The 18,445-nt window shown below is 33.5% G+C and overlaps 2 protein-coding genes across 2 annotated transcripts; both read left to right on the plus strand.

Moving 5' to 3' along the window:
• Positions 1-433: 433 nt before the first annotated feature.
• Positions 434-2,071, plus strand: LOC106118714 (gloverin-like). Its single transcript, XM_013313456.1, has 5 exons — positions 434-499; positions 620-740; positions 812-905; positions 987-1,178; positions 1,443-2,071. Exons 2-5 carry the CDS (start codon positions 643-645, stop codon positions 1,578-1,580), a joined length of 522 nt encoding a protein of 173 aa, XP_013168910.1. The 5' UTR covers positions 434-499; positions 620-642; the 3' UTR covers positions 1,581-2,071.
• An 8,932-nt stretch (positions 2,072-11,003) lies between these two features.
• Positions 11,004-17,859, plus strand: LOC106118712 (glycine-rich protein DOT1-like). The gene is given in 2 exon segments (NM_001312005.1): positions 11,004-11,089; positions 16,663-17,859. Coding segments are annotated over 2 exon segments (1,026 nt in total). The 5' UTR covers positions 11,004-11,077; the 3' UTR covers positions 17,677-17,859.
• Positions 17,860-18,445: the final 586 nt, after the last annotated feature.

Below are 18,445 nucleotides of genomic sequence, written 5' to 3' on the forward strand. Positions count from 1 at the left end.
TAGGTTAGCAAGGAATAAATTAAGATTATTTAACACTAGCTGTCGTACGCGATACCGGCCGCACAGAATTAAAAAAAACTTAATTATTCCAACCTATGTTCTTCATCTATGCCACATAAATGCAGCCGTTCTGAAGATATATTCATACAAACAACCACCCATCTAAACATTCGCATTTATAACATTAGCAATATTTATAACAGAATATCACCGATTAACGTCAGACATGTCCATTGACTCGCTGATTCAGGTTATCGCCCGCATTTTTTTTTCAAATTAAATGAAGCGTATTAAAAAATATAAGGATAAATATTTCTATTAAAAACATTGTAATTTGTGTTAAGGAAAATTGTACTCTCGCTAAAGTAAAGTCCCGGTAACCAGTTAAAAGTTAATCCCCTTATAAAAATGGGGTGAGAAGTGAACATATAAACGAATACTTTGTTAACATTTCTCCATACCATAATCAAGGCTTTGACAGCAAAGAACAAATTTACAGGTAAGTAATAATAATTATGTTGAATTCAATCAAATCTTAAAGGATAAGTAATTGTTTAAAAACAAAAAAAAAATACTTACTGAAATGCAAATTTATCATCACTCAAATATTTTTTTGCAGTCGGTAATACAAACTCAAGCAAAATGCATCCAAAAACCACAGTCTATTTAATATGTTTGGCTATCTTGGTTTCCATACAAGCAGTATCATCAAGGTCTGTAGAAGATCTATCGAATTCTGGGTAAGTTACAACACCAACTTTGGCTCATCATTTTGTAAATAAGGTTACTTATATAAAGGCAATTGTTTTAGGGAACAAAGACAACGACGTGATGTTACTTGGGACAAGCAAGTTGGTAAAGGCACTGTGTTTGGAACTCTCGGCAACAACGATCAAGGACTATTCGTAAGTTCAAAATAATCTTTATTACTATAGCAACGCATTGACGAAGTTAGAGAACAAGTATCATTTTAATTTACTTTCCAGGGTAAAGGTGGTTACAAACAGGACATCTTTAATGACGACAGGGGAAAGTTGCAAGGCCAAGCGTACGGTACTAGAGTGTTAGGTGCAACTGGAGATAGCAGCTTGCTCGGTGGTAAACTCGATTGGAACAATGTCAACAAAGACGCCAGTGCTACTCTTGAAGTTACTAAGCAAATACATGGACATACTAACGTAAGTTCAATAGTCTTTAGGCGCGAGAGCGAAGCGTGAAAAGAAAGCGAGAACAGAAGGCTGTTTGCTTGAAATTTTGATTACTGCTAGCGTCTTCTTGCTTTACACTTTATATGTTCGTGTTTTAAAAAATGTTTCACTGATACTTCCAATCCATTGTTATCTATAGTCAGACTTTACAGCTTGGCCAATTTTGAAACATCATTCGATTCGTATTCCTTGTACTTTACAGTCGATTCTTTAAATTATTTTCTTACTTAATAGGTGGATGCGGCATTATCTAAAGTATGGAACTTCGTCAAAAATACTCATTTGTCTGCTGGTGGTACGGTCAACACGGACATCGGCCGCGGCAAACCCGACTACGGTGTGGGTGCCACCTTCGAACATAACTTCGGATAAGGATACATATGTGGTTCGTTAATGCGTCTTGACGGGGAGCGATAGTGGCCCAAATTCATAAATGAAAGCTGAAACCTTATTAATAAATAAATACTAATTATAACTACTTTAAAGATAGTGTATGTATTTTAAAATATGTAAACCACTAAATTTATAAGGTTTGGATTTCTTGTAAGATGGTAAACAAGCAAGCGACCACCCGAATACGCCAAAATATCAAAGCGAACGCTGTCCATAGACATCTGCGACATTCCTATGCGTCCTCCGCCAAATCCACTTCCCTTTTCCAACATTTCCTTAAAAGAAAGGGGTGGGCAGGGGACGTGGGGTAGTCCTCCGGAATTCACATTTACGAAACTCGGAATCCCTTCCACTTCACGCCAGTCTTTCGTGTGGTCATGATGTTACACCAATCGACATGACTTATTCGTGCACCCAACAAATACTGTTGTTGTGGGATCTACCACTGTTAAGTCTCGATTATCTGCATTTATAAAATTTCCAATTTAACTAATAAAAATCATTACATTTTTATATGAGTGTTTTGAATAATTTATGTTTAATTTATTACCTTTATGCCGTGTTATTCTGTATTTTTTGCACATATAATATTAACCTCTATCCAATTTGTTTCCATTAAGTTAGATTTCTTATTTATCTATTCATTTATTAATTATTAAATAAAAATCTTATTATAATTGTTCAGTCCCGCGTTGTTTGCTTCTTTTAGGTTATATTCTGACTTAAGTAATCCAAAATAAAAATAAAAATATTGAACAAAATAATTTCGCTCAATATTTTGGATCAACGAGTTAAAATCTTTTGTATACAACATCACGAAATGTAATGTTTTAATTATGTATCTAAAAGCAATAGAGATAAAAAACAGACGAATCGACGAACTCCTTCTTTTTGAACACGGTTAAAAACACAAAGCATTAACGTGACTCAATCTGGGGGATTTACCGTCAAAGGAGCTATAGTATAAAAACGGAATACGTGCAAAAACCATTAACAGACTTACAAAGTTGCAGTTCTTTCTCGCATATCGTGCGATGGATTCCAGAATCGTTTTCATTTTATTCGCTTTAGCCTGTGTTGTTTGCTCTCAAGTATCTATGCCGCCTGGTTATAAAGAAAAGTAAGCTATTTTAATTATTCTAAGCTTTGTATTTTCAACCATTCAAACTGCATTTTACACTGAAATCAGTAAATCTCAAAATAGTCTGAACAATTTTATTATAGTACATTATTTTTCTAACGTATTACTTGACTTTATTTTACAATATTCATCAAATCTTACTATCTTTCTAATATTATAAATGCGAATGTTTAGATGGATGTTTGTTTGACGGTTTCTCCAGAACGGCTGAACGGATCTCGATAAAATTTGGCATACATATAGAACATAGTGTGATTTTAATTCCGCAGGGACGGAGTCACAGGCGACAGCTAGTAATTGGTAAAAAATAATTATGGCCACTAGTGTAAAACCGTCTCTACATATCTCTATTGTACTTGATTTGTTATAAAAAAAACTTGTTTATTTTTAATTATTTTATGTTTTAGATATCCTGAATACTACAAATATTCCAAAATAGCCCGTAAACCTCGTAGTCTTCCAATGAATGGGTTAAATTTTAATTTAATAAAGTTCAACTATCGCAACACGAAGTAAAAAACAAGGAAGAATAATATATTAAAAAAATATTTATAATGATGAGAAATTATTACAGTACATTATGTTTGGTGTAATAACATGAGTAACCAAAAGCACTTAAGAGTAATTAATAAACTCATCGAAGCACTCAACAAATTAAGACCATATTCCCAAGAACGATACACTTACTGAAAGTTGTTTCATGATGCCAAAGTTTACCCTTTGCAGTTAAACATACTATTGATTGCCAAACTTTCTCACCTTATCAATGAGCTTAGTCCAACAGTTTTACCATAAAAATAGAAGGGGAATAAAAACAAAAGTGTTATACTAATTAATTACAGTGCCATCTCTCGGCTATTAGTAGAACTAATGAAAATTTAAGACTGCTTGAAAGAGTAAATTAAAAATAAATTTTAGTTTATTCAAAAAGCTAGCTAGTAATTTAAATGGTAAGAATGCATTTAAAAGCTTATTATAAAATCTGACTAACTGTATGAATGAACAAGTTTTTATAAACAAGTTTTAAGTACCCTAATATGTGCCATCTATTGAGTAAGTTAGGAACCAATTTGTAAAGAAAAATTCATCTAGTAATTGTAGATGGCTGTAAATTTTAAAAGTATGTAAGAATTGCAATAAAAAGTGTATTCTATAAATTGTACTACCTTTTTTAATTAAAGAATTTAAAAATTCAACTATTCTAATTTAATAAAAATATTTTAGTGTTTATTCTGTTTTAACTCAAAAACTAATCAAGCGATATCTAGTATACATTATGTAAATACGTAATCCAGTTATTTCCTAATAACAAGGAATGCTTTCTTATTTCATTAATGTTTCGTTCATTACTCCGCTATGGTTTGCTGATCAATATAACAGTAACGAGATAATAATTAGGCGGAGATTCGTTAGTGTGATTGGATGCGGTTCCGGATTCTTGCATTGACTACAGTCTCGGATGTTATTATCCGTGTCTTATTGATACTAACTATATACACGTTTTATTTTCGATGTTTGATTCAACAGTTCCGTAGAAATAGCTTATTATTAATGTTATAGATTTGGTTTCACAGATGGCGTTGTACCATATTTGTTAAATTTAAATAAAAAAAAAGTTATACACAAAATTTCGTTACAAATATTCAATTTAAATACATTACATAAATAGAAATTAAACTAACTGTTTTATCTTCAAAAACTTGTATTTATTCTTCTCTGACAAAACAAAACTTACGCAACCTATACTTTTGACAATCCAAAAAATGTAAAATTATAAAACCTCTTTCATCATAATATAAAAAAATATAAAAGAACAACAATTATCAAAGAAAAACACTTGTACACACTGTTGATAACTAAGTCCTGTGTCACTTAAGTTTAAAAACATTATTTGAAGTGCTCTTATTACATTTTTGCACAAAACTAGACGAAAGTCACGGTCTAATAACTATACTATTAAGTGATGCCATTGAATTACATAGCTATGTAACTTGTTACTTAAACGTAACTTAAATTTAAGCAATTTACATAATACTTTACGCTTCAGTGATCAAAGTCGAGAACATCTTTTACAGTTGAACATTTTTAGTACAAGAACATTTTAATGTCTAGTTTAAGTTGTAACGATTACGATAAACCTTTTTTTACTTAAACTTACCTACTTTTAATAGTATGTATTGTAGGATTTTTCGTTTTTTTAAGGCCCTTTGTACACAAGGCAACGTAAATCGTCGAAAATAATATTGTGTGCGTTGCGAGAATCGCGTTTCGCGCTCCGTGCACACAACTTTGATTCGTCGCCGCGAGACGTCTATTCGGTCAGTATAAGCATAGCGACTACATGTCAACTGTATAGATTTGCTCTGCCATCTTGAATATTGCAGCGACTTCTCTCACAACGATCTTAACCAGTGACTATTTTTGGTGACATGGCAACTTCAATCTTTGTAAACGAAGGGTCTTATATTTATTTAGGTTTATTGGATTTCGTTGGGATTTACATTTTTCTGAACTAATAATTAACTGCACATAAGTCTAGTGAGTCGGCACCGGCTAGTCTCAGATCCGGGGATCCTTGTTTATAGTAAGTTTAATATTACTTCTTGTGAGTCACTTTCAATCTATCCTTTCACTTACAGCTCCAGTTAGCTTTAGTATAGATACAAACGCGGAAGGAAGAAATTATTCGAAAGGTTTAATTATTAAAGAGGTATAATCTAATTGCAGTTTCTACATCCAGATAATTGTATCCAATGCTATATGTACCGGTAAAATACCACGACCACACAGAAGACAGGCGTGAAGTGGAAGCAATTCCGCGTTTCGTCTGATGAGTGTGCGTCCCGGAGGCCTAATTTAGTCATCTTTCCCTTCCCATCCTTTTTCTTATAAGGAAAGGATGGGAAGTTAAATTGGACTTTCCGGATGAGAGGATGCATAGGAAGGGAAAATGATTTCTTTCTGTGCATCCTCTCCTCTGTCGATTAAAGGTAGGCAACGCAAATGCAATTGCGTTTGTCTATGGGCAACGGTCACTACGCTATTTCAGCGATTTCAGGTGGCCGCTCGCTCGTTTACCACCTTATACCTTAAAAAAAAATTAAAACCAGGATGCCTCATTAATTGCAAATAATTACTTATGGTTATGTTTTTCTTAAGTCCGATTGTTCGTTCAACGACATGACTAGTTAAAAACTGTGTGGTCTTCCGACCATATTCAACCCCGCAATATAGCAATTTTACTAATCTTATTTCTTACTAAAAAATGCGAAAGTTTAGATGGACGGATGGATGGATGTTTGTTACAAGGTAACCCCGGAACGGCTCAACGGAACTTGATGAAATTTGTCACAGATTTAGAACATAGCCTGGGAGATGAAATAGGCTCTTAATTATATTTTTAATTCCGCGCGGACGGCGTCGCAGGCGACAATTAGTGTATCAATAAAAATCCTTACTTTTTTGGTATCAATCATTGAAGATTTTTCTTTCCCTCCCTCCTTATAATTTATTAAAGTTTATTTTAAGTTATATACATCAGGCTCTAAAATTATATAGAAGAATACCTTTCTCATTTCATAACAGCCTGTATGTTGTCTGCTTCTGAATGATATAGTATAGATCGAAATCGATTAGTTAACCACAATGTTAAAGTGCTCAGGAGGTTATAAAATAACCGGATATCGAATCGGTTTGTAAACAGTGATGTCATATTTATGTAAAAAACAATATTATGTTCTTACTCTAGTAATATTATATCCATAATATAATGCATAATGTAATGCAAGTCAAGTTACTGCAGTGAGCATTTGCTCGATAATTTTATCGGGAGCGTAAGTGGTTGAGGGGTTAAGCACTGGACTTGTAATATGCAGGTCCTGGGTTCGAATCCCGCCCTATACCAATGTGTTTTTCGATTTAAATAGATTATTATCTGACATTTATCTGACGTTATTACGGTGAAGAAAAACATCGTGAAGACATTTCAAAGATACGAGTATATGTGAAGTAACCCGCACTGGGCCTGCGTGGTCGACTATGGCCTAGTCTTCCTTGACTTAGGGTAGGTTCTGAAACCCTAAGTAGTGGCACGCAAAGTGAGCTAATGATATTTTACGTGAATTTGCAAATTCTTATATGTATTCGATAAACACCATGAGCTAACATATAGCACTTTAAAGGCCATGTTTGACACTTCATCAAATCCAAAATATATGGTCAGGTCTTTTGAAAAAACTGATTACAAAAACATAGCATGATTATGAGTGGCATGAATTATTATTATTTAAAATTTACATAATTATTTTTATAATCGTAACAGAAACATTTTTCTTTTTACTTAGTAAGTGCAAGATTTTTATAAACATGTTACATAACTTATAATAATTTTAATTAAAGATAAATAAGTTCAACTCTTTATGCCGGCTGAATTGAAAGTTATTTATTATTTTATAATAATATAAAAATAAAATCTCGTAACAAAAAAACCGTTCAAATATTTCTTAATCTGTCTCAACTGTAACTACTGAAAATTGAGTTTAAACATCTTTAGTAATTCTGACCACCACTGACATAACACGGTCGTGAGAGTTTTTTTCTTAGACAATGTGTTAGTACGTGACTGCACGTTTTGCGGATTAACTCAGAGATCGTCCGGTCGTCGACCCAACTAGGAAACTGTAACAGTTGCATTTAACTTTGAACAGGAACTTTAACTTAGTATAACTTAATTACTGAACATATGGAAATGTAAAACGGAAGTTAAGTTTGAAAATTGTTGAATATTAAATGGAAATTCAAATGTATTGCAAAGCGTTATGTCATGTTTTTGTTGTTTTTCGATCCCAATTAAGATGCGCCTAGAGCAGGGAGATGAAAAATATTTTGGTCTAAGTAAAGGGGGCAGATAAAGTCGATAGAAAGAGAGAACCAGTGAGAGGAAAGAGTATGGGTTAAAGTAAAGAATAAAGAAAGAAGAACGAAGTCTAGACGATTGTTTTTAAAATCTTAGGCACAGAAATTGCATCAAGTTCTATATTTCAAACACAGCAACAACATTTATCCGTAACCCAAAGGGGTAGACAGAGATAACGGTTATTCATTTGGCACGGTCCTGAAACACTTCTATTCTCTCTCGAACATTTTTATGATGCTTATTGAATGCAGGTATTTAATGAATTTTGTAATAATTAATTTATATAATTAGAAGCAAACTGTTTACAATTTTAAGTACAAAAGTCTTTGGTGGAATTGTAAATAAACAGACGTCGGCCGTGGCCCCTTCAACTGAGGGCTAATTTATTAAGATCGTGGCAAATGTAAATTTGACCGACGGAGTTATCAAGGCCCTTTGTGTTCGAATGCTTATTTATATTCATTATACAACCAAACTTTAAGGATTCTTACACACTGTGGTATTATATTTTATGTCCCATTGCGTATTATTGTGTCAAATTTTGCAAAAAAACAGGTGTATTCGTTAAGGTTTTCGGCGGCGGGAACTACAACTATTGTAATTAACTGTTTTACACATGATCTGATGATCTCTATGTCTGTTCTTGTCTCTGTCTAATCGTTTTGTTTCATAAATATTAAATAATTTAATGAACACTGTAAGATTATATTACTTGTTTTTTGTATGTTCGTTTAGCTTCAAAAGCGAATTAGCTATATGTATACTGTATGTAACTACTGCGAAATAAAAATAAACACGGCTGATTTTGTAATGCGTGGTCTTACATGCCTCATACAACAAAATCAAACAAATAATTTAGGTTACACAAAGTTGTAATAAACCAAACTGACTGATATACAAAAGAAAAATCAGTCAGTCGGGTAAATGTTACAAAGAGACTGAGTTTATAAAGAGTTCAAGCGAACATGTTTGAAAGGCGTTAAACAAGACTTTAAGCTTTAAATGGCGATTCGGGTTAAATGACTCTCAAGTGACCATCGCCGAACATTGGCCAAAGTTAAACCGAGTGTTAATTACTTAACTAATGTGTAAGCACCCTTAAGTTTAAGTTCCAACCGAAACTGTTTTGATAAAACAGTACGAACTTTAGACTTACTTATTAATTGAAATTGAAATTTATATGAAAGTAGACGAGGCTTTTCGATGCGAAGTTCTAATTTTCTTGCGGTCGCGATGTTAAGATAAATGTTCAATGAATTATGTTCCAACGTAAAACAAAAAGAGGTGCGTTTTAATTAGAAATTATTATCATTTTATATAAAAAAATTCTCGTATCACAATGTTAGTTACCACAGTCCTCCGAAACTAGTTGACTGATTTTTATGAAATTTTACACGCATATTCGGTACGTTATATACGTTTGAGAATCGGCTGTTATCTATTTTATAATCCTGGGAAGACGGAGTCACAGATGACATCTAGTTGAATATAAAATCATTTATTATAGAAATAAAGACTAACCACTGTGTTGTATATAGATAAATCTTGGATAGATTGTTGCTTGTATATGACAGCTTTAGTTTCGTTCAGACCTAAAAACTTCAGTTGAACTGACTGTATAATTAGTTCGAGTTTGCAACACTGCAACCAACTTCTAACATCAGCGTTAAAATGGGGAAAATCAAATAAGCACAAGATATTACGACTTATAGTCTGTCCAGTGAAAGAGTTAATGAGATTAACTAATTTCTGAACTACGATTTCTATGAATTAAGGATACAATCTCAAATCAATTTCATATCATCATATTCATCAGACATACTCGATTTGAGATTAATTGTAAAAAACAACGTTTTGGCGGCATTTTAACGGCACAAATCACGTTAAACGACTTAAGATAAGATAAGATAATTAAATTAAAGTTGAAAACGTACGATATTAGTGTCAACATTCAGTGGAATTGTACCTTAAGTAAGTGTTTACATATAAGAAAGATGAAAGTAAAAGACGGTGGTTTGTAATACGATAGTTAAGTAATTCCGTTCACTTCTGTACACTTGAAAATAAATTGACTTTAAAAAAGTTAAAAAAGGATCATGTTAATTAAACTGTTTGTCTACTTTTTAACGTGGTTTTACATTACCGAAACAATTATACTGAACATATTGCCTTCCCTCTCATTCTTATTTAAAAAAATGAAATAGAAAACATTTTTTGTATGGATTCTTAGACCGTGGAAAATCACAGTAATATTTTATTGCTTTGTATTTGCGAATTAATATTCGCTTATAGTTTTAAACAAACTTAATAAAGGTATTAAAAAAATTATGTGTCGTTTTAACAAAAATGTTTATTTATACAGGATGTTCCGTAATGAATGGATAATCCTGAAACCGCTTAAATATACCAAATAAGTGCTCAAAAAAGTCAATGAGTTTGCAAATTTTGAAACTTAATTTGCAATTATTTTATGTTTTGTTAATTTACCGTAGATTTATGTACCCTATAATATCAAATTAATTAATTACGATTTTGTCACATATACTACAATATTATAAAGTCTGAAAATTATAGTATTATTTTCTATACTTTTTATTTAAAAAAAACTGGACTAATACTGTTTTCGATTTAGTAAAGTCTCTATATTGATATAGATTATGTGACGATTCATTCAGGGTTAAGACGATACGAGAACCGGACTTAAGACGCACGACGGACTTCCTCTGATCCCAGGTAAGTACAGGGTGTTCCTTTTTTGTACATTATAGTAATATTTGAATATATTAAATGTAACAAGTAAATATCATTAGTTGAGCGAGCATACCATTTCCTTAAAGGCCGAAAATGCATATGCAGTTCCTCTGGTGTTGCAGATGTCCATGGGTGTCGTTGATCACCTCGGTGTTCCCGCCGCTCGTTTGCTCCCTTATTAAAAAAAAGTTATCATACTGACTACAAAGGTAGAGGAAGACTAAAGAAAGTATGGAAAGATTATGTGAAGGGATATGCGTAAGAAGGGTGTAGATTCAGGTATGACGGCTGATAGAGAAGTATGGAGGAGTACATACTGCGCCGACCCTACGTAGGGATAATTTTAAACCATTCATTTCTCTATTAAATAATTTATTTTTCTTTGTGAAACCAATTTCGAAAAGTATATCAATTAAAGTGTAGAAATTAAAACCAAATGTACTTACTTTCGATATATTGTATATGAACTAAGGTAATCAAAATGGTAAAAAAATATCTTATCTAACATAGTAACCACTCTATAGATGTCTGAAAAGCAAAGCCTTTCTCGTGTTCCTTACACTAACAATCTCTTCCGGTCACTATAAAATGTAAGCGTGTTTGTACTAAGGCATCATTGCATTGCTTCCTATCGAGCGGCGATACACCGCCTTCCCAAGCATTACCGACATGAAGACTTTTGTAAGTTACATTTCATATTAACTTAAAAGTAACTTAGTTTAAGTTTAAACAATATATCAAAATAAATACCTTAGTGACAAGTGAAGATAAAGTGTGCATCAGTGAAACGAAATAAAAATAATATTGTTTTTGAGTGGCAAGATATGTCATTGATTTATGTACGTGTAAAATCGGGAATAACGTCTACTGGTTTACATTAACGAATAACAGATGTCGCTAGTAGTCTTGTGGTGTCACTAACTTTTTGAGTTTCTATAATTTTTTTTAAATATTAGCAGATTTTTTGTTAATTTACTAATATTTCTTTTACTGTTCCAACTATGCTCTAAGCTTGTGCAAGGATATGGTTTTACAACAATAGTCGAATGGCGGGATTCGAACCCCCGTCCTCGTGATCGGAAATGCGTACCCTTAACCATTAGGCTATTGACGCTCCAAAATAGTCCCCAAAAAAACATAGCTTCATCTATACTATTAATAAAATCGTAGTGTCTGTATGTAATATTGAAAAAAAAATCGATTTCGTACACTTGAAGTTTTTATCGATAACGAAAAAGTAATATTTGACTGTCTGTCTGTCCGCAACTCCGCGTTGCTTCCGAGTAATTTCCGAAACAGTTGGGCCGATTCTGACCGGACTTTGACGGGAAGGTAGCCTTACAAGCGAACATATTGTAGGATACTTTTTATTCCTAAGCTAACTAAGTTTAAGGCAACCGGTGATTTAGGTTATGTTAGGTTAGTTAACAAAATATTGTTTATTTATATTACTTTAGCTTTTATTTACTGTCACAATTTTTTTAAAGAAAATCTTATAAAGATAAATACTTTTTATAGTAATCTGTTAACCTTATCGTTTATCCAGCACAGCTAAACATAAGCTTCTTATTTCTAAAGTGGTTTGCTAATAACACCGGACTCTTACATAAATGAATTTAATTTTCTGCTCGGAAGTAACTAAATGTGTAATGCTTTCATAATAGTAAATTTCCATACGTCTTGATTGTTTTTAATTTTTTAGAATGGAGGTCGATACATTATTTCGCTATTTATTAACTGACTTTTGCCCGCGACTTCGTTCGCGCGGAATTAATTCAAAATCTAAGTCTAAGTAAGGATTTTTTTAATCAGTTCAGTAGTTTCGGAGCCTATTAATTGCAAATAAAGAAACAATCAAATCTTTCCTCTTCACAATATTGATATAGAACCATATCGAAATACCATTATTTTACCAAAGCCATTGCAGTATTGTTTGTTTAGTTAACTAGCTGTCGCCCACGACGCCGTCCTCGTGGAATTAAAAATAAATACTTAATTGGTAGCCTATGTGTTCTTCCATGCTATATTCTAGATTAATGCAGCCATTCTTTAGATACCACATCTAAACATTCGTATTTATAATATTAGTAGGATTGGTACTTTATTTTGTCAATTTGTGTATGGATTTTACGAGATGTTTAAGTAATATTATAAAGTTCGCGTTTATCTATAGATACATATGTGTGCGTGTATATGTTGTTTACGAATGGTGAATATATCTATATAACTAACATATATTTATAAATATAGAAATCAATTACCGTTCGTTAGTCTCGCTAAATCTCGAGAAAGGCTGAACGGACTTATCTTGGTCTTCAAATGTTCGTGGAGTTCAAGGGAAGGTTTAAAATTTGAGAAAAATTCTAATATTTGCCGGGAACTAATTAAGTTATTTTTCAATCCATGCGGACGGAGTCGCGGACGATAGTATAACATATATTTTACTAGACATCTTGTGAATATAGTCATAAACAAGTCACTGTAAACATATTAATCAAATAGCCAAACGGAATTTGGACACGTTTAGGCGATTACTGTAACAGGATATTACGAGGGATAATGTTATGTTAAAGCTGACTCTACTGGTGAACATAATATATTAATTGTTTACTAGTAAGCCTTGGAATTGGATCCGAATATTGAAGAGAATTAGTGACGAAGGTCCTAGGTTCAATTACCATTATGTTTTACAGTGGTAGACGCCAGTCATAACAGCTGGCTCGATCGGTGTATAAAATCTCACAGAACATTTTCGTCAAGTGGCAGTATATTCCGCGTTTCGTCTGATGAACGTATGTGCTGCAGGCCGAATTTTAGTCTCCCTTTAGGTGATTTGGCTGATTAAGCGCATATGACAGGGAAATATTCTCTTCCTATGCATCCCTCTCCGACAATTAGGGGATGTATAGTAGTTCCTTATAGTAATTTGATACATACAAAATATTAGAAATTAAACTAATTGTCAAAATATTATACGTGATTTTTTTTTGGAATTTAGAAATTATAAAAATCGCAATATTACATGGATGTAAATTTTCAATACAAGAAATCTGCGTTTTTAAGATTCTTGGAGTTATTTAAATTTATAAGAGAGCTTTTAAGCCATTGAAAGTAGCATTATTCAATTTCGCTTTACCCTTACATAACAATATGGACTGAAAAAACTCCGGTAAATCTCCTTCAGGACTATAATATGATTTCAAATGGTTGACTGAAGAATCAGTCATGCGCAAATTAAATCTCATATTTCATAGATTGCTTCCAATCACGTGCTAGGGATTGAAAGGTTGAAAGGTATCGATAATTTGTCGATAGTCTCTCTGTTTTTATTCCACTCATGTGGAGTCGGCGAGCCAGGTTTTGTGAAACTTAATTTTGTCGATATTGTCCTCTTTATTCATAACCATAATTTTGTCAAAATCATTTTAATTTTATTTACTTAAATATTTTATTGGATATTGATTTATTTGTCCATAAGAGAACTTGGAGAAGGTTTTAGTAAAAGTCTTGTTGTAAAAATTTACACGTTTAATCGTTTGTTTTTTATTATTTTAATTGATGATTTTATAAAGTACTGGATACTGTTTAAATGTATACAATTATTGAATTAACAAATTTTGTTCCATTGTCACAAGAACAAAGTTTGATTAAAATCTACTGACCTCAATTGATGAATTGTGAAAAGGCTAATATTTTTTGGTAATTGACAGTTAATTATTTTTCGGTTTGTTGTCAACAACACAAGTTGAATAGAAAAGTTGTAAAGATTTCGTTATATTTTAAGTGAAATTAAAATACATTAATTTAACAACATTATTATCGATAAGTCTGTAGGACAACACTAAATAAGAAAGGTTTATTTATCATGTTACAAAAAGCTGAGTTTACACAAATATCTTTGCGTTCCTTTATAAAGTAGCGGTTCCGATAAATTATTTTACAGTGATTTAAGTAGAGAGAATTTTAATACTAATAATATTTAAAGGCTGATCCAAAATTTAATGTTTCGCGTTACTTGTTATGTTACCGATAAGTCCCATTTCCATAATACTTGTATTAAAATATGTTGTTATCTCTACTTTTTCAAAAACAATGAGAAGGATAATGATATTTAACTTCTTACTAATATTATAAAAGTAAATGTTTAGATGGATGGATGAACGGATGTTTATTTGAAGGAATCTCTAGTTCTGCTGAACGAATCTCGATGAAATTTAAGATACATATAAAATACATATATCTGAAAGTACACTTAGACTACAAATTAAGTTTTTTTTATTTCGCAGAGATATAGTGGCGGTCGACAGCTAGTCAAAAGACTATGAGCGTGTCAATTGTTGAAGATTTTGATACACTACTCATTTAAAATCTGTTGAATACAGCGTGTTTTTAATACATTTGTTGTTCTTAAAATATGATGTCAAATGACCAGTTTGCGGCAAACAATTTAGTGTCGATTAATCACGCACGGACCGGTCGCGATAGGCGAGTAAAAGGGAACATTCACTCTCACTACAGATTCATAACGTGGACCACAATTGTGGCCGATCACTTCCCGTACTCTTCATTAACTTTCAATGTTGTTTTTATTTTGTTTTTAAAACACGCTTTATGTAATTTAATGTGCAATGTGAATGGTTTTATATTTGTTGTTTATTGAAGCTTTCACCGGTTTTAATATGAATGGAGTGGATAGTTATTTTAGAAAGAAAGAAGATGCTTTACTAATATTTTCACGTCCATTCTTGTGTAGTTTTAAAAATACATAATGCTTTTCTAGGCTTTCGATAAGAATAATTTATATATGAAGTCTCAAATTTTCAAAGTATTGTTATTACTTTTTTCATGGTCAATAAATTGCCCGCTCGTTTTATCACGACGGTATCATTGCAGAGTATTTTTTAATATTACAAGAATAGTAAACATGTTAATCTAAATAAAAGATTACACGCATTTACTCCCAAATGTTATTGATAAAAACAGTAAATGCTGTGATATTACTTAACCGAAACCAAGATTCTTGTGAAACATTGTTCTGTGAACCGCGTCACGGTCTGTCGGTCACAAAGTTATGTCGGTGACTTTTTTGGATAAGACGATTTTATTACTATTGTACAATATTACATAATTACCTAAAAAACGTTTAAACACGTGCAACAGTTATTTCAAGTGATAAACTATCGTAGAACTAGCGGTCGCCCGCGACTCCGTCCTCGTGAAATGAAAAAAAAACATAATTAGTAGCCTATGTGTTCTCCCAGACTATGCTCTATATGTATGCTGAATTTCATCGAGATCCGTTCAGACATTCTAAAGATACCTTTAATAAATGTCCATCAATCCACTCATCCATCTTAACATTCGCATTTATAATATTACTAAGATAGTGGCGTTGCGATCAGTTGCTCATTTAGAACGTGTAAAGAGATTCGAATATAATGCTATTTATACAGCGGGCTATATGAGAACTTTCATTTAAATATTTCGGCTTTACCATAATCGTCAGTACCGAAATTTGTCATATGTAAGTATCAAATTAGACATCCCACACTCTACCAGTCGTAAAGCATGCGTTTTGTTTCGTAATTAATATTAATATGTGTGTATATACATAAGCGCTAATAGCCTAATGGTAATGTCACGTTATCGATAAAAAACTTCAAGTGTACGAAATCGATCTTTTTTTTCAATATGACATACAGACACTACAATTTTATTAATAGTATAGATGAATCTATGTTTTTTGGTGACTATTTTGGAGCGTCAATAGCCTAATGGTTGAGGGTACGCATTTCCGATCACGAGGTCGGGGGTTCGAATCCTGCCATTCGACTATTGTCGTAAACCATATCCTAGCGCAAGCCTAGAGCTTAATTGGAATGGTAAAATAAATATTAGTAAATTAACAAAAAAAATCTGCTAATATTTACACTATAAAAAAATATCTATTAAATGTCTTCACTTAGGTATTAAAACGTGCAGTATAATTGATTCACAACGTGTGAAACAACGTCTGTAACAAAGTGAAAGTTGTGCAGAGTGAATGTGAGCTGAGATTGGATGCACTTGTTTTGACGGATGTCAGGCGTTACAGTTACCTAATCGTAATTACTTATACATTCTAGATTGCTAGTTATGATATTGTGTGGAAGTTTTTTTTAATTAAATAGAATAACGCGAAATTTAGTCCGGATTCCCATCTTGGGTGACTTGGAATGAAACCTTTTCTAACCGAATTTATTTTATGGTTTCAGTTGTGTGTTTTGGCGTTAGCAGTTGCATCATGCAAGGCTGGGTATGAAGCGAGCGAGTTTTCAAGCAGTGGGGCGGGAGATCACGGCGGGTACGACGGGAACTCTGGAGGAGGTCACAACTTTGTACCTATAACTGGGGGAGGACAAGACTTCTCTGGTGGTCATGGACAAGACCATACCCTTGCGCTCACTCAAGGATCGGGACATGATTTCTCTGGAGGTCAACTAAGTCATGACGAAGGAAATAACCTAGGTGGTCACGAAGCTACAGCTTTCGGAGGCCACGGTGGTGGATCCTTTGGTGGTCAGAGTTTTGGAGGAGATTCGTATCTACAAGCGGCACATGATCTAGGCGGTCATGGCGCAGGATTGGCTGAATTTGGAGGACATAGCGGTGGATTCGGTGGCAATGGAGGTGGGCAAGTTGGACATGTAGGCCAGTTCGTTGCTCAAGGTGGCCATGGAGGTTTCAACGGCGGTTCCGATGAGCACGAAGGAAACTCGGGTGGATACGGAGGACAATTCGACGGCCATGGTGCGGGACAAGTTCAAACTTTCGTCCTTCAAGATGGCGGACACGAATTCGGTGATCATAGTCAGGGTTTCGGAGGTTCTGGTTTCGAAGGTCAAGGGTATGATGGTCATTCTCAAGCTATACCAGTTGGCGAACATGTTGATGAAGAACATCCAGTAGCTGTGCCTCTGTACAAACACGTAACATACCCTATCCACAAGCCAATTCATGTTAATGTGCCCAAGCCAATCTTAGTAGGAGTGCCCCAGCCATACCCTGTAAAGGTACCAGTTCACAAGCCTGTGGCTGTGCCCGTTGAGACTGAAATATCAATTCCAGTTGAGAAGGTTGTACCCTACCCTGTTGTGAAGCATGTTCCTTACCCTGTCGAAAAACATGTGCCCATTAAAGTAGAGAAGACTGTGACCGTCCATGTACCTCACCCCTACCCAGTTAAGATTCCCGTCTACAAAACGATCCATCATCATAAAGGTCACTAAGGCCTTGATGTAGCGACTCGTGTGATGGCTTGTGTGCGTAAATTTGTGTTTGTTTGCCTGTGCCTTGTAAATATTGTTATCTAATTTTAAGTCATTTTCAACTGTCTTCATGTTGTAGTTGATTTATTTATTGTGTGGTTTTAGTTATAAAATGTTTGTTGAATATACGAATTTGTTACCTGATGAATCCTTTATTATAATTAATCTACCTAATTTACACGACGGTCTTTACAATAATCTAGTGAGTTGCTTATTCTTCCTTATTCTGCTATGAAAGAGAAGTAGTTGTTTGCGAGATTTTGCATCTTCTTCCCTGCTAAATCTCTATGTACCTTTCTAGTATTCTTTATAGTGGTGAGATCTGCTTCATCATCAACCTGTCCTTATCCCTACGGAGGGTTGGCACTGCATGTACTCCTCTATACATCTCTATCAGCCGTCATATCTTAATTCACCCCATTCTTACGCATGTCCTCTTTCTCACAATTTACCCATTTTTTTGAATTTCGTCTACCTTCTTCATTACTAATAACTAACACATTATAAACATTTAATATGCAAACTACACGCCGAAGACATTCATATGTATTGTGATCAGTCCCGACTCTGGGGCTTTGAGTAAATCCTCTATTGAGATTTATCGACTTCCAAACGACATTGCGAGCTGAGAGTATAATACGAAATCGAATTATGTTGCTATGCTAAAGGGTATTTTCAATTTTCGTTTGAATTGCAACTTATTATACCTTTATGTTCAGAATTAGATTCT

This window comes from Papilio xuthus, unplaced genomic scaffold, assembly GCF_000836235.2.
Source record: "Papilio xuthus unplaced genomic scaffold, Pxut_1.1 DF827570.1, whole genome shotgun sequence".
NCBI lineage: Eukaryota > Metazoa > Arthropoda > Insecta > Lepidoptera > Papilionidae > Papilio > Papilio xuthus.

Excerpts from the sequence above, each read along its gene's own strand:
- LOC106118714 (XM_013313456.1), top strand. The coding sequence starts at position 643 with ATGCATCCAAAAACCACAGTCTATTTAATATGTTTGGCTATCTTGGTT. Across the intron at positions 741-811 it reads GAAGATCTATCGAATTCTGG|GGAACAAAGACAACGACGTG; the intron begins GTAAGTTACAAC and ends CAATTGTTTTAG. Across the intron at positions 1,179-1,442 it reads AAATACATGGACATACTAAC|GTGGATGCGGCATTATCTAA; the intron begins GTAAGTTCAATA and ends CTTACTTAATAG.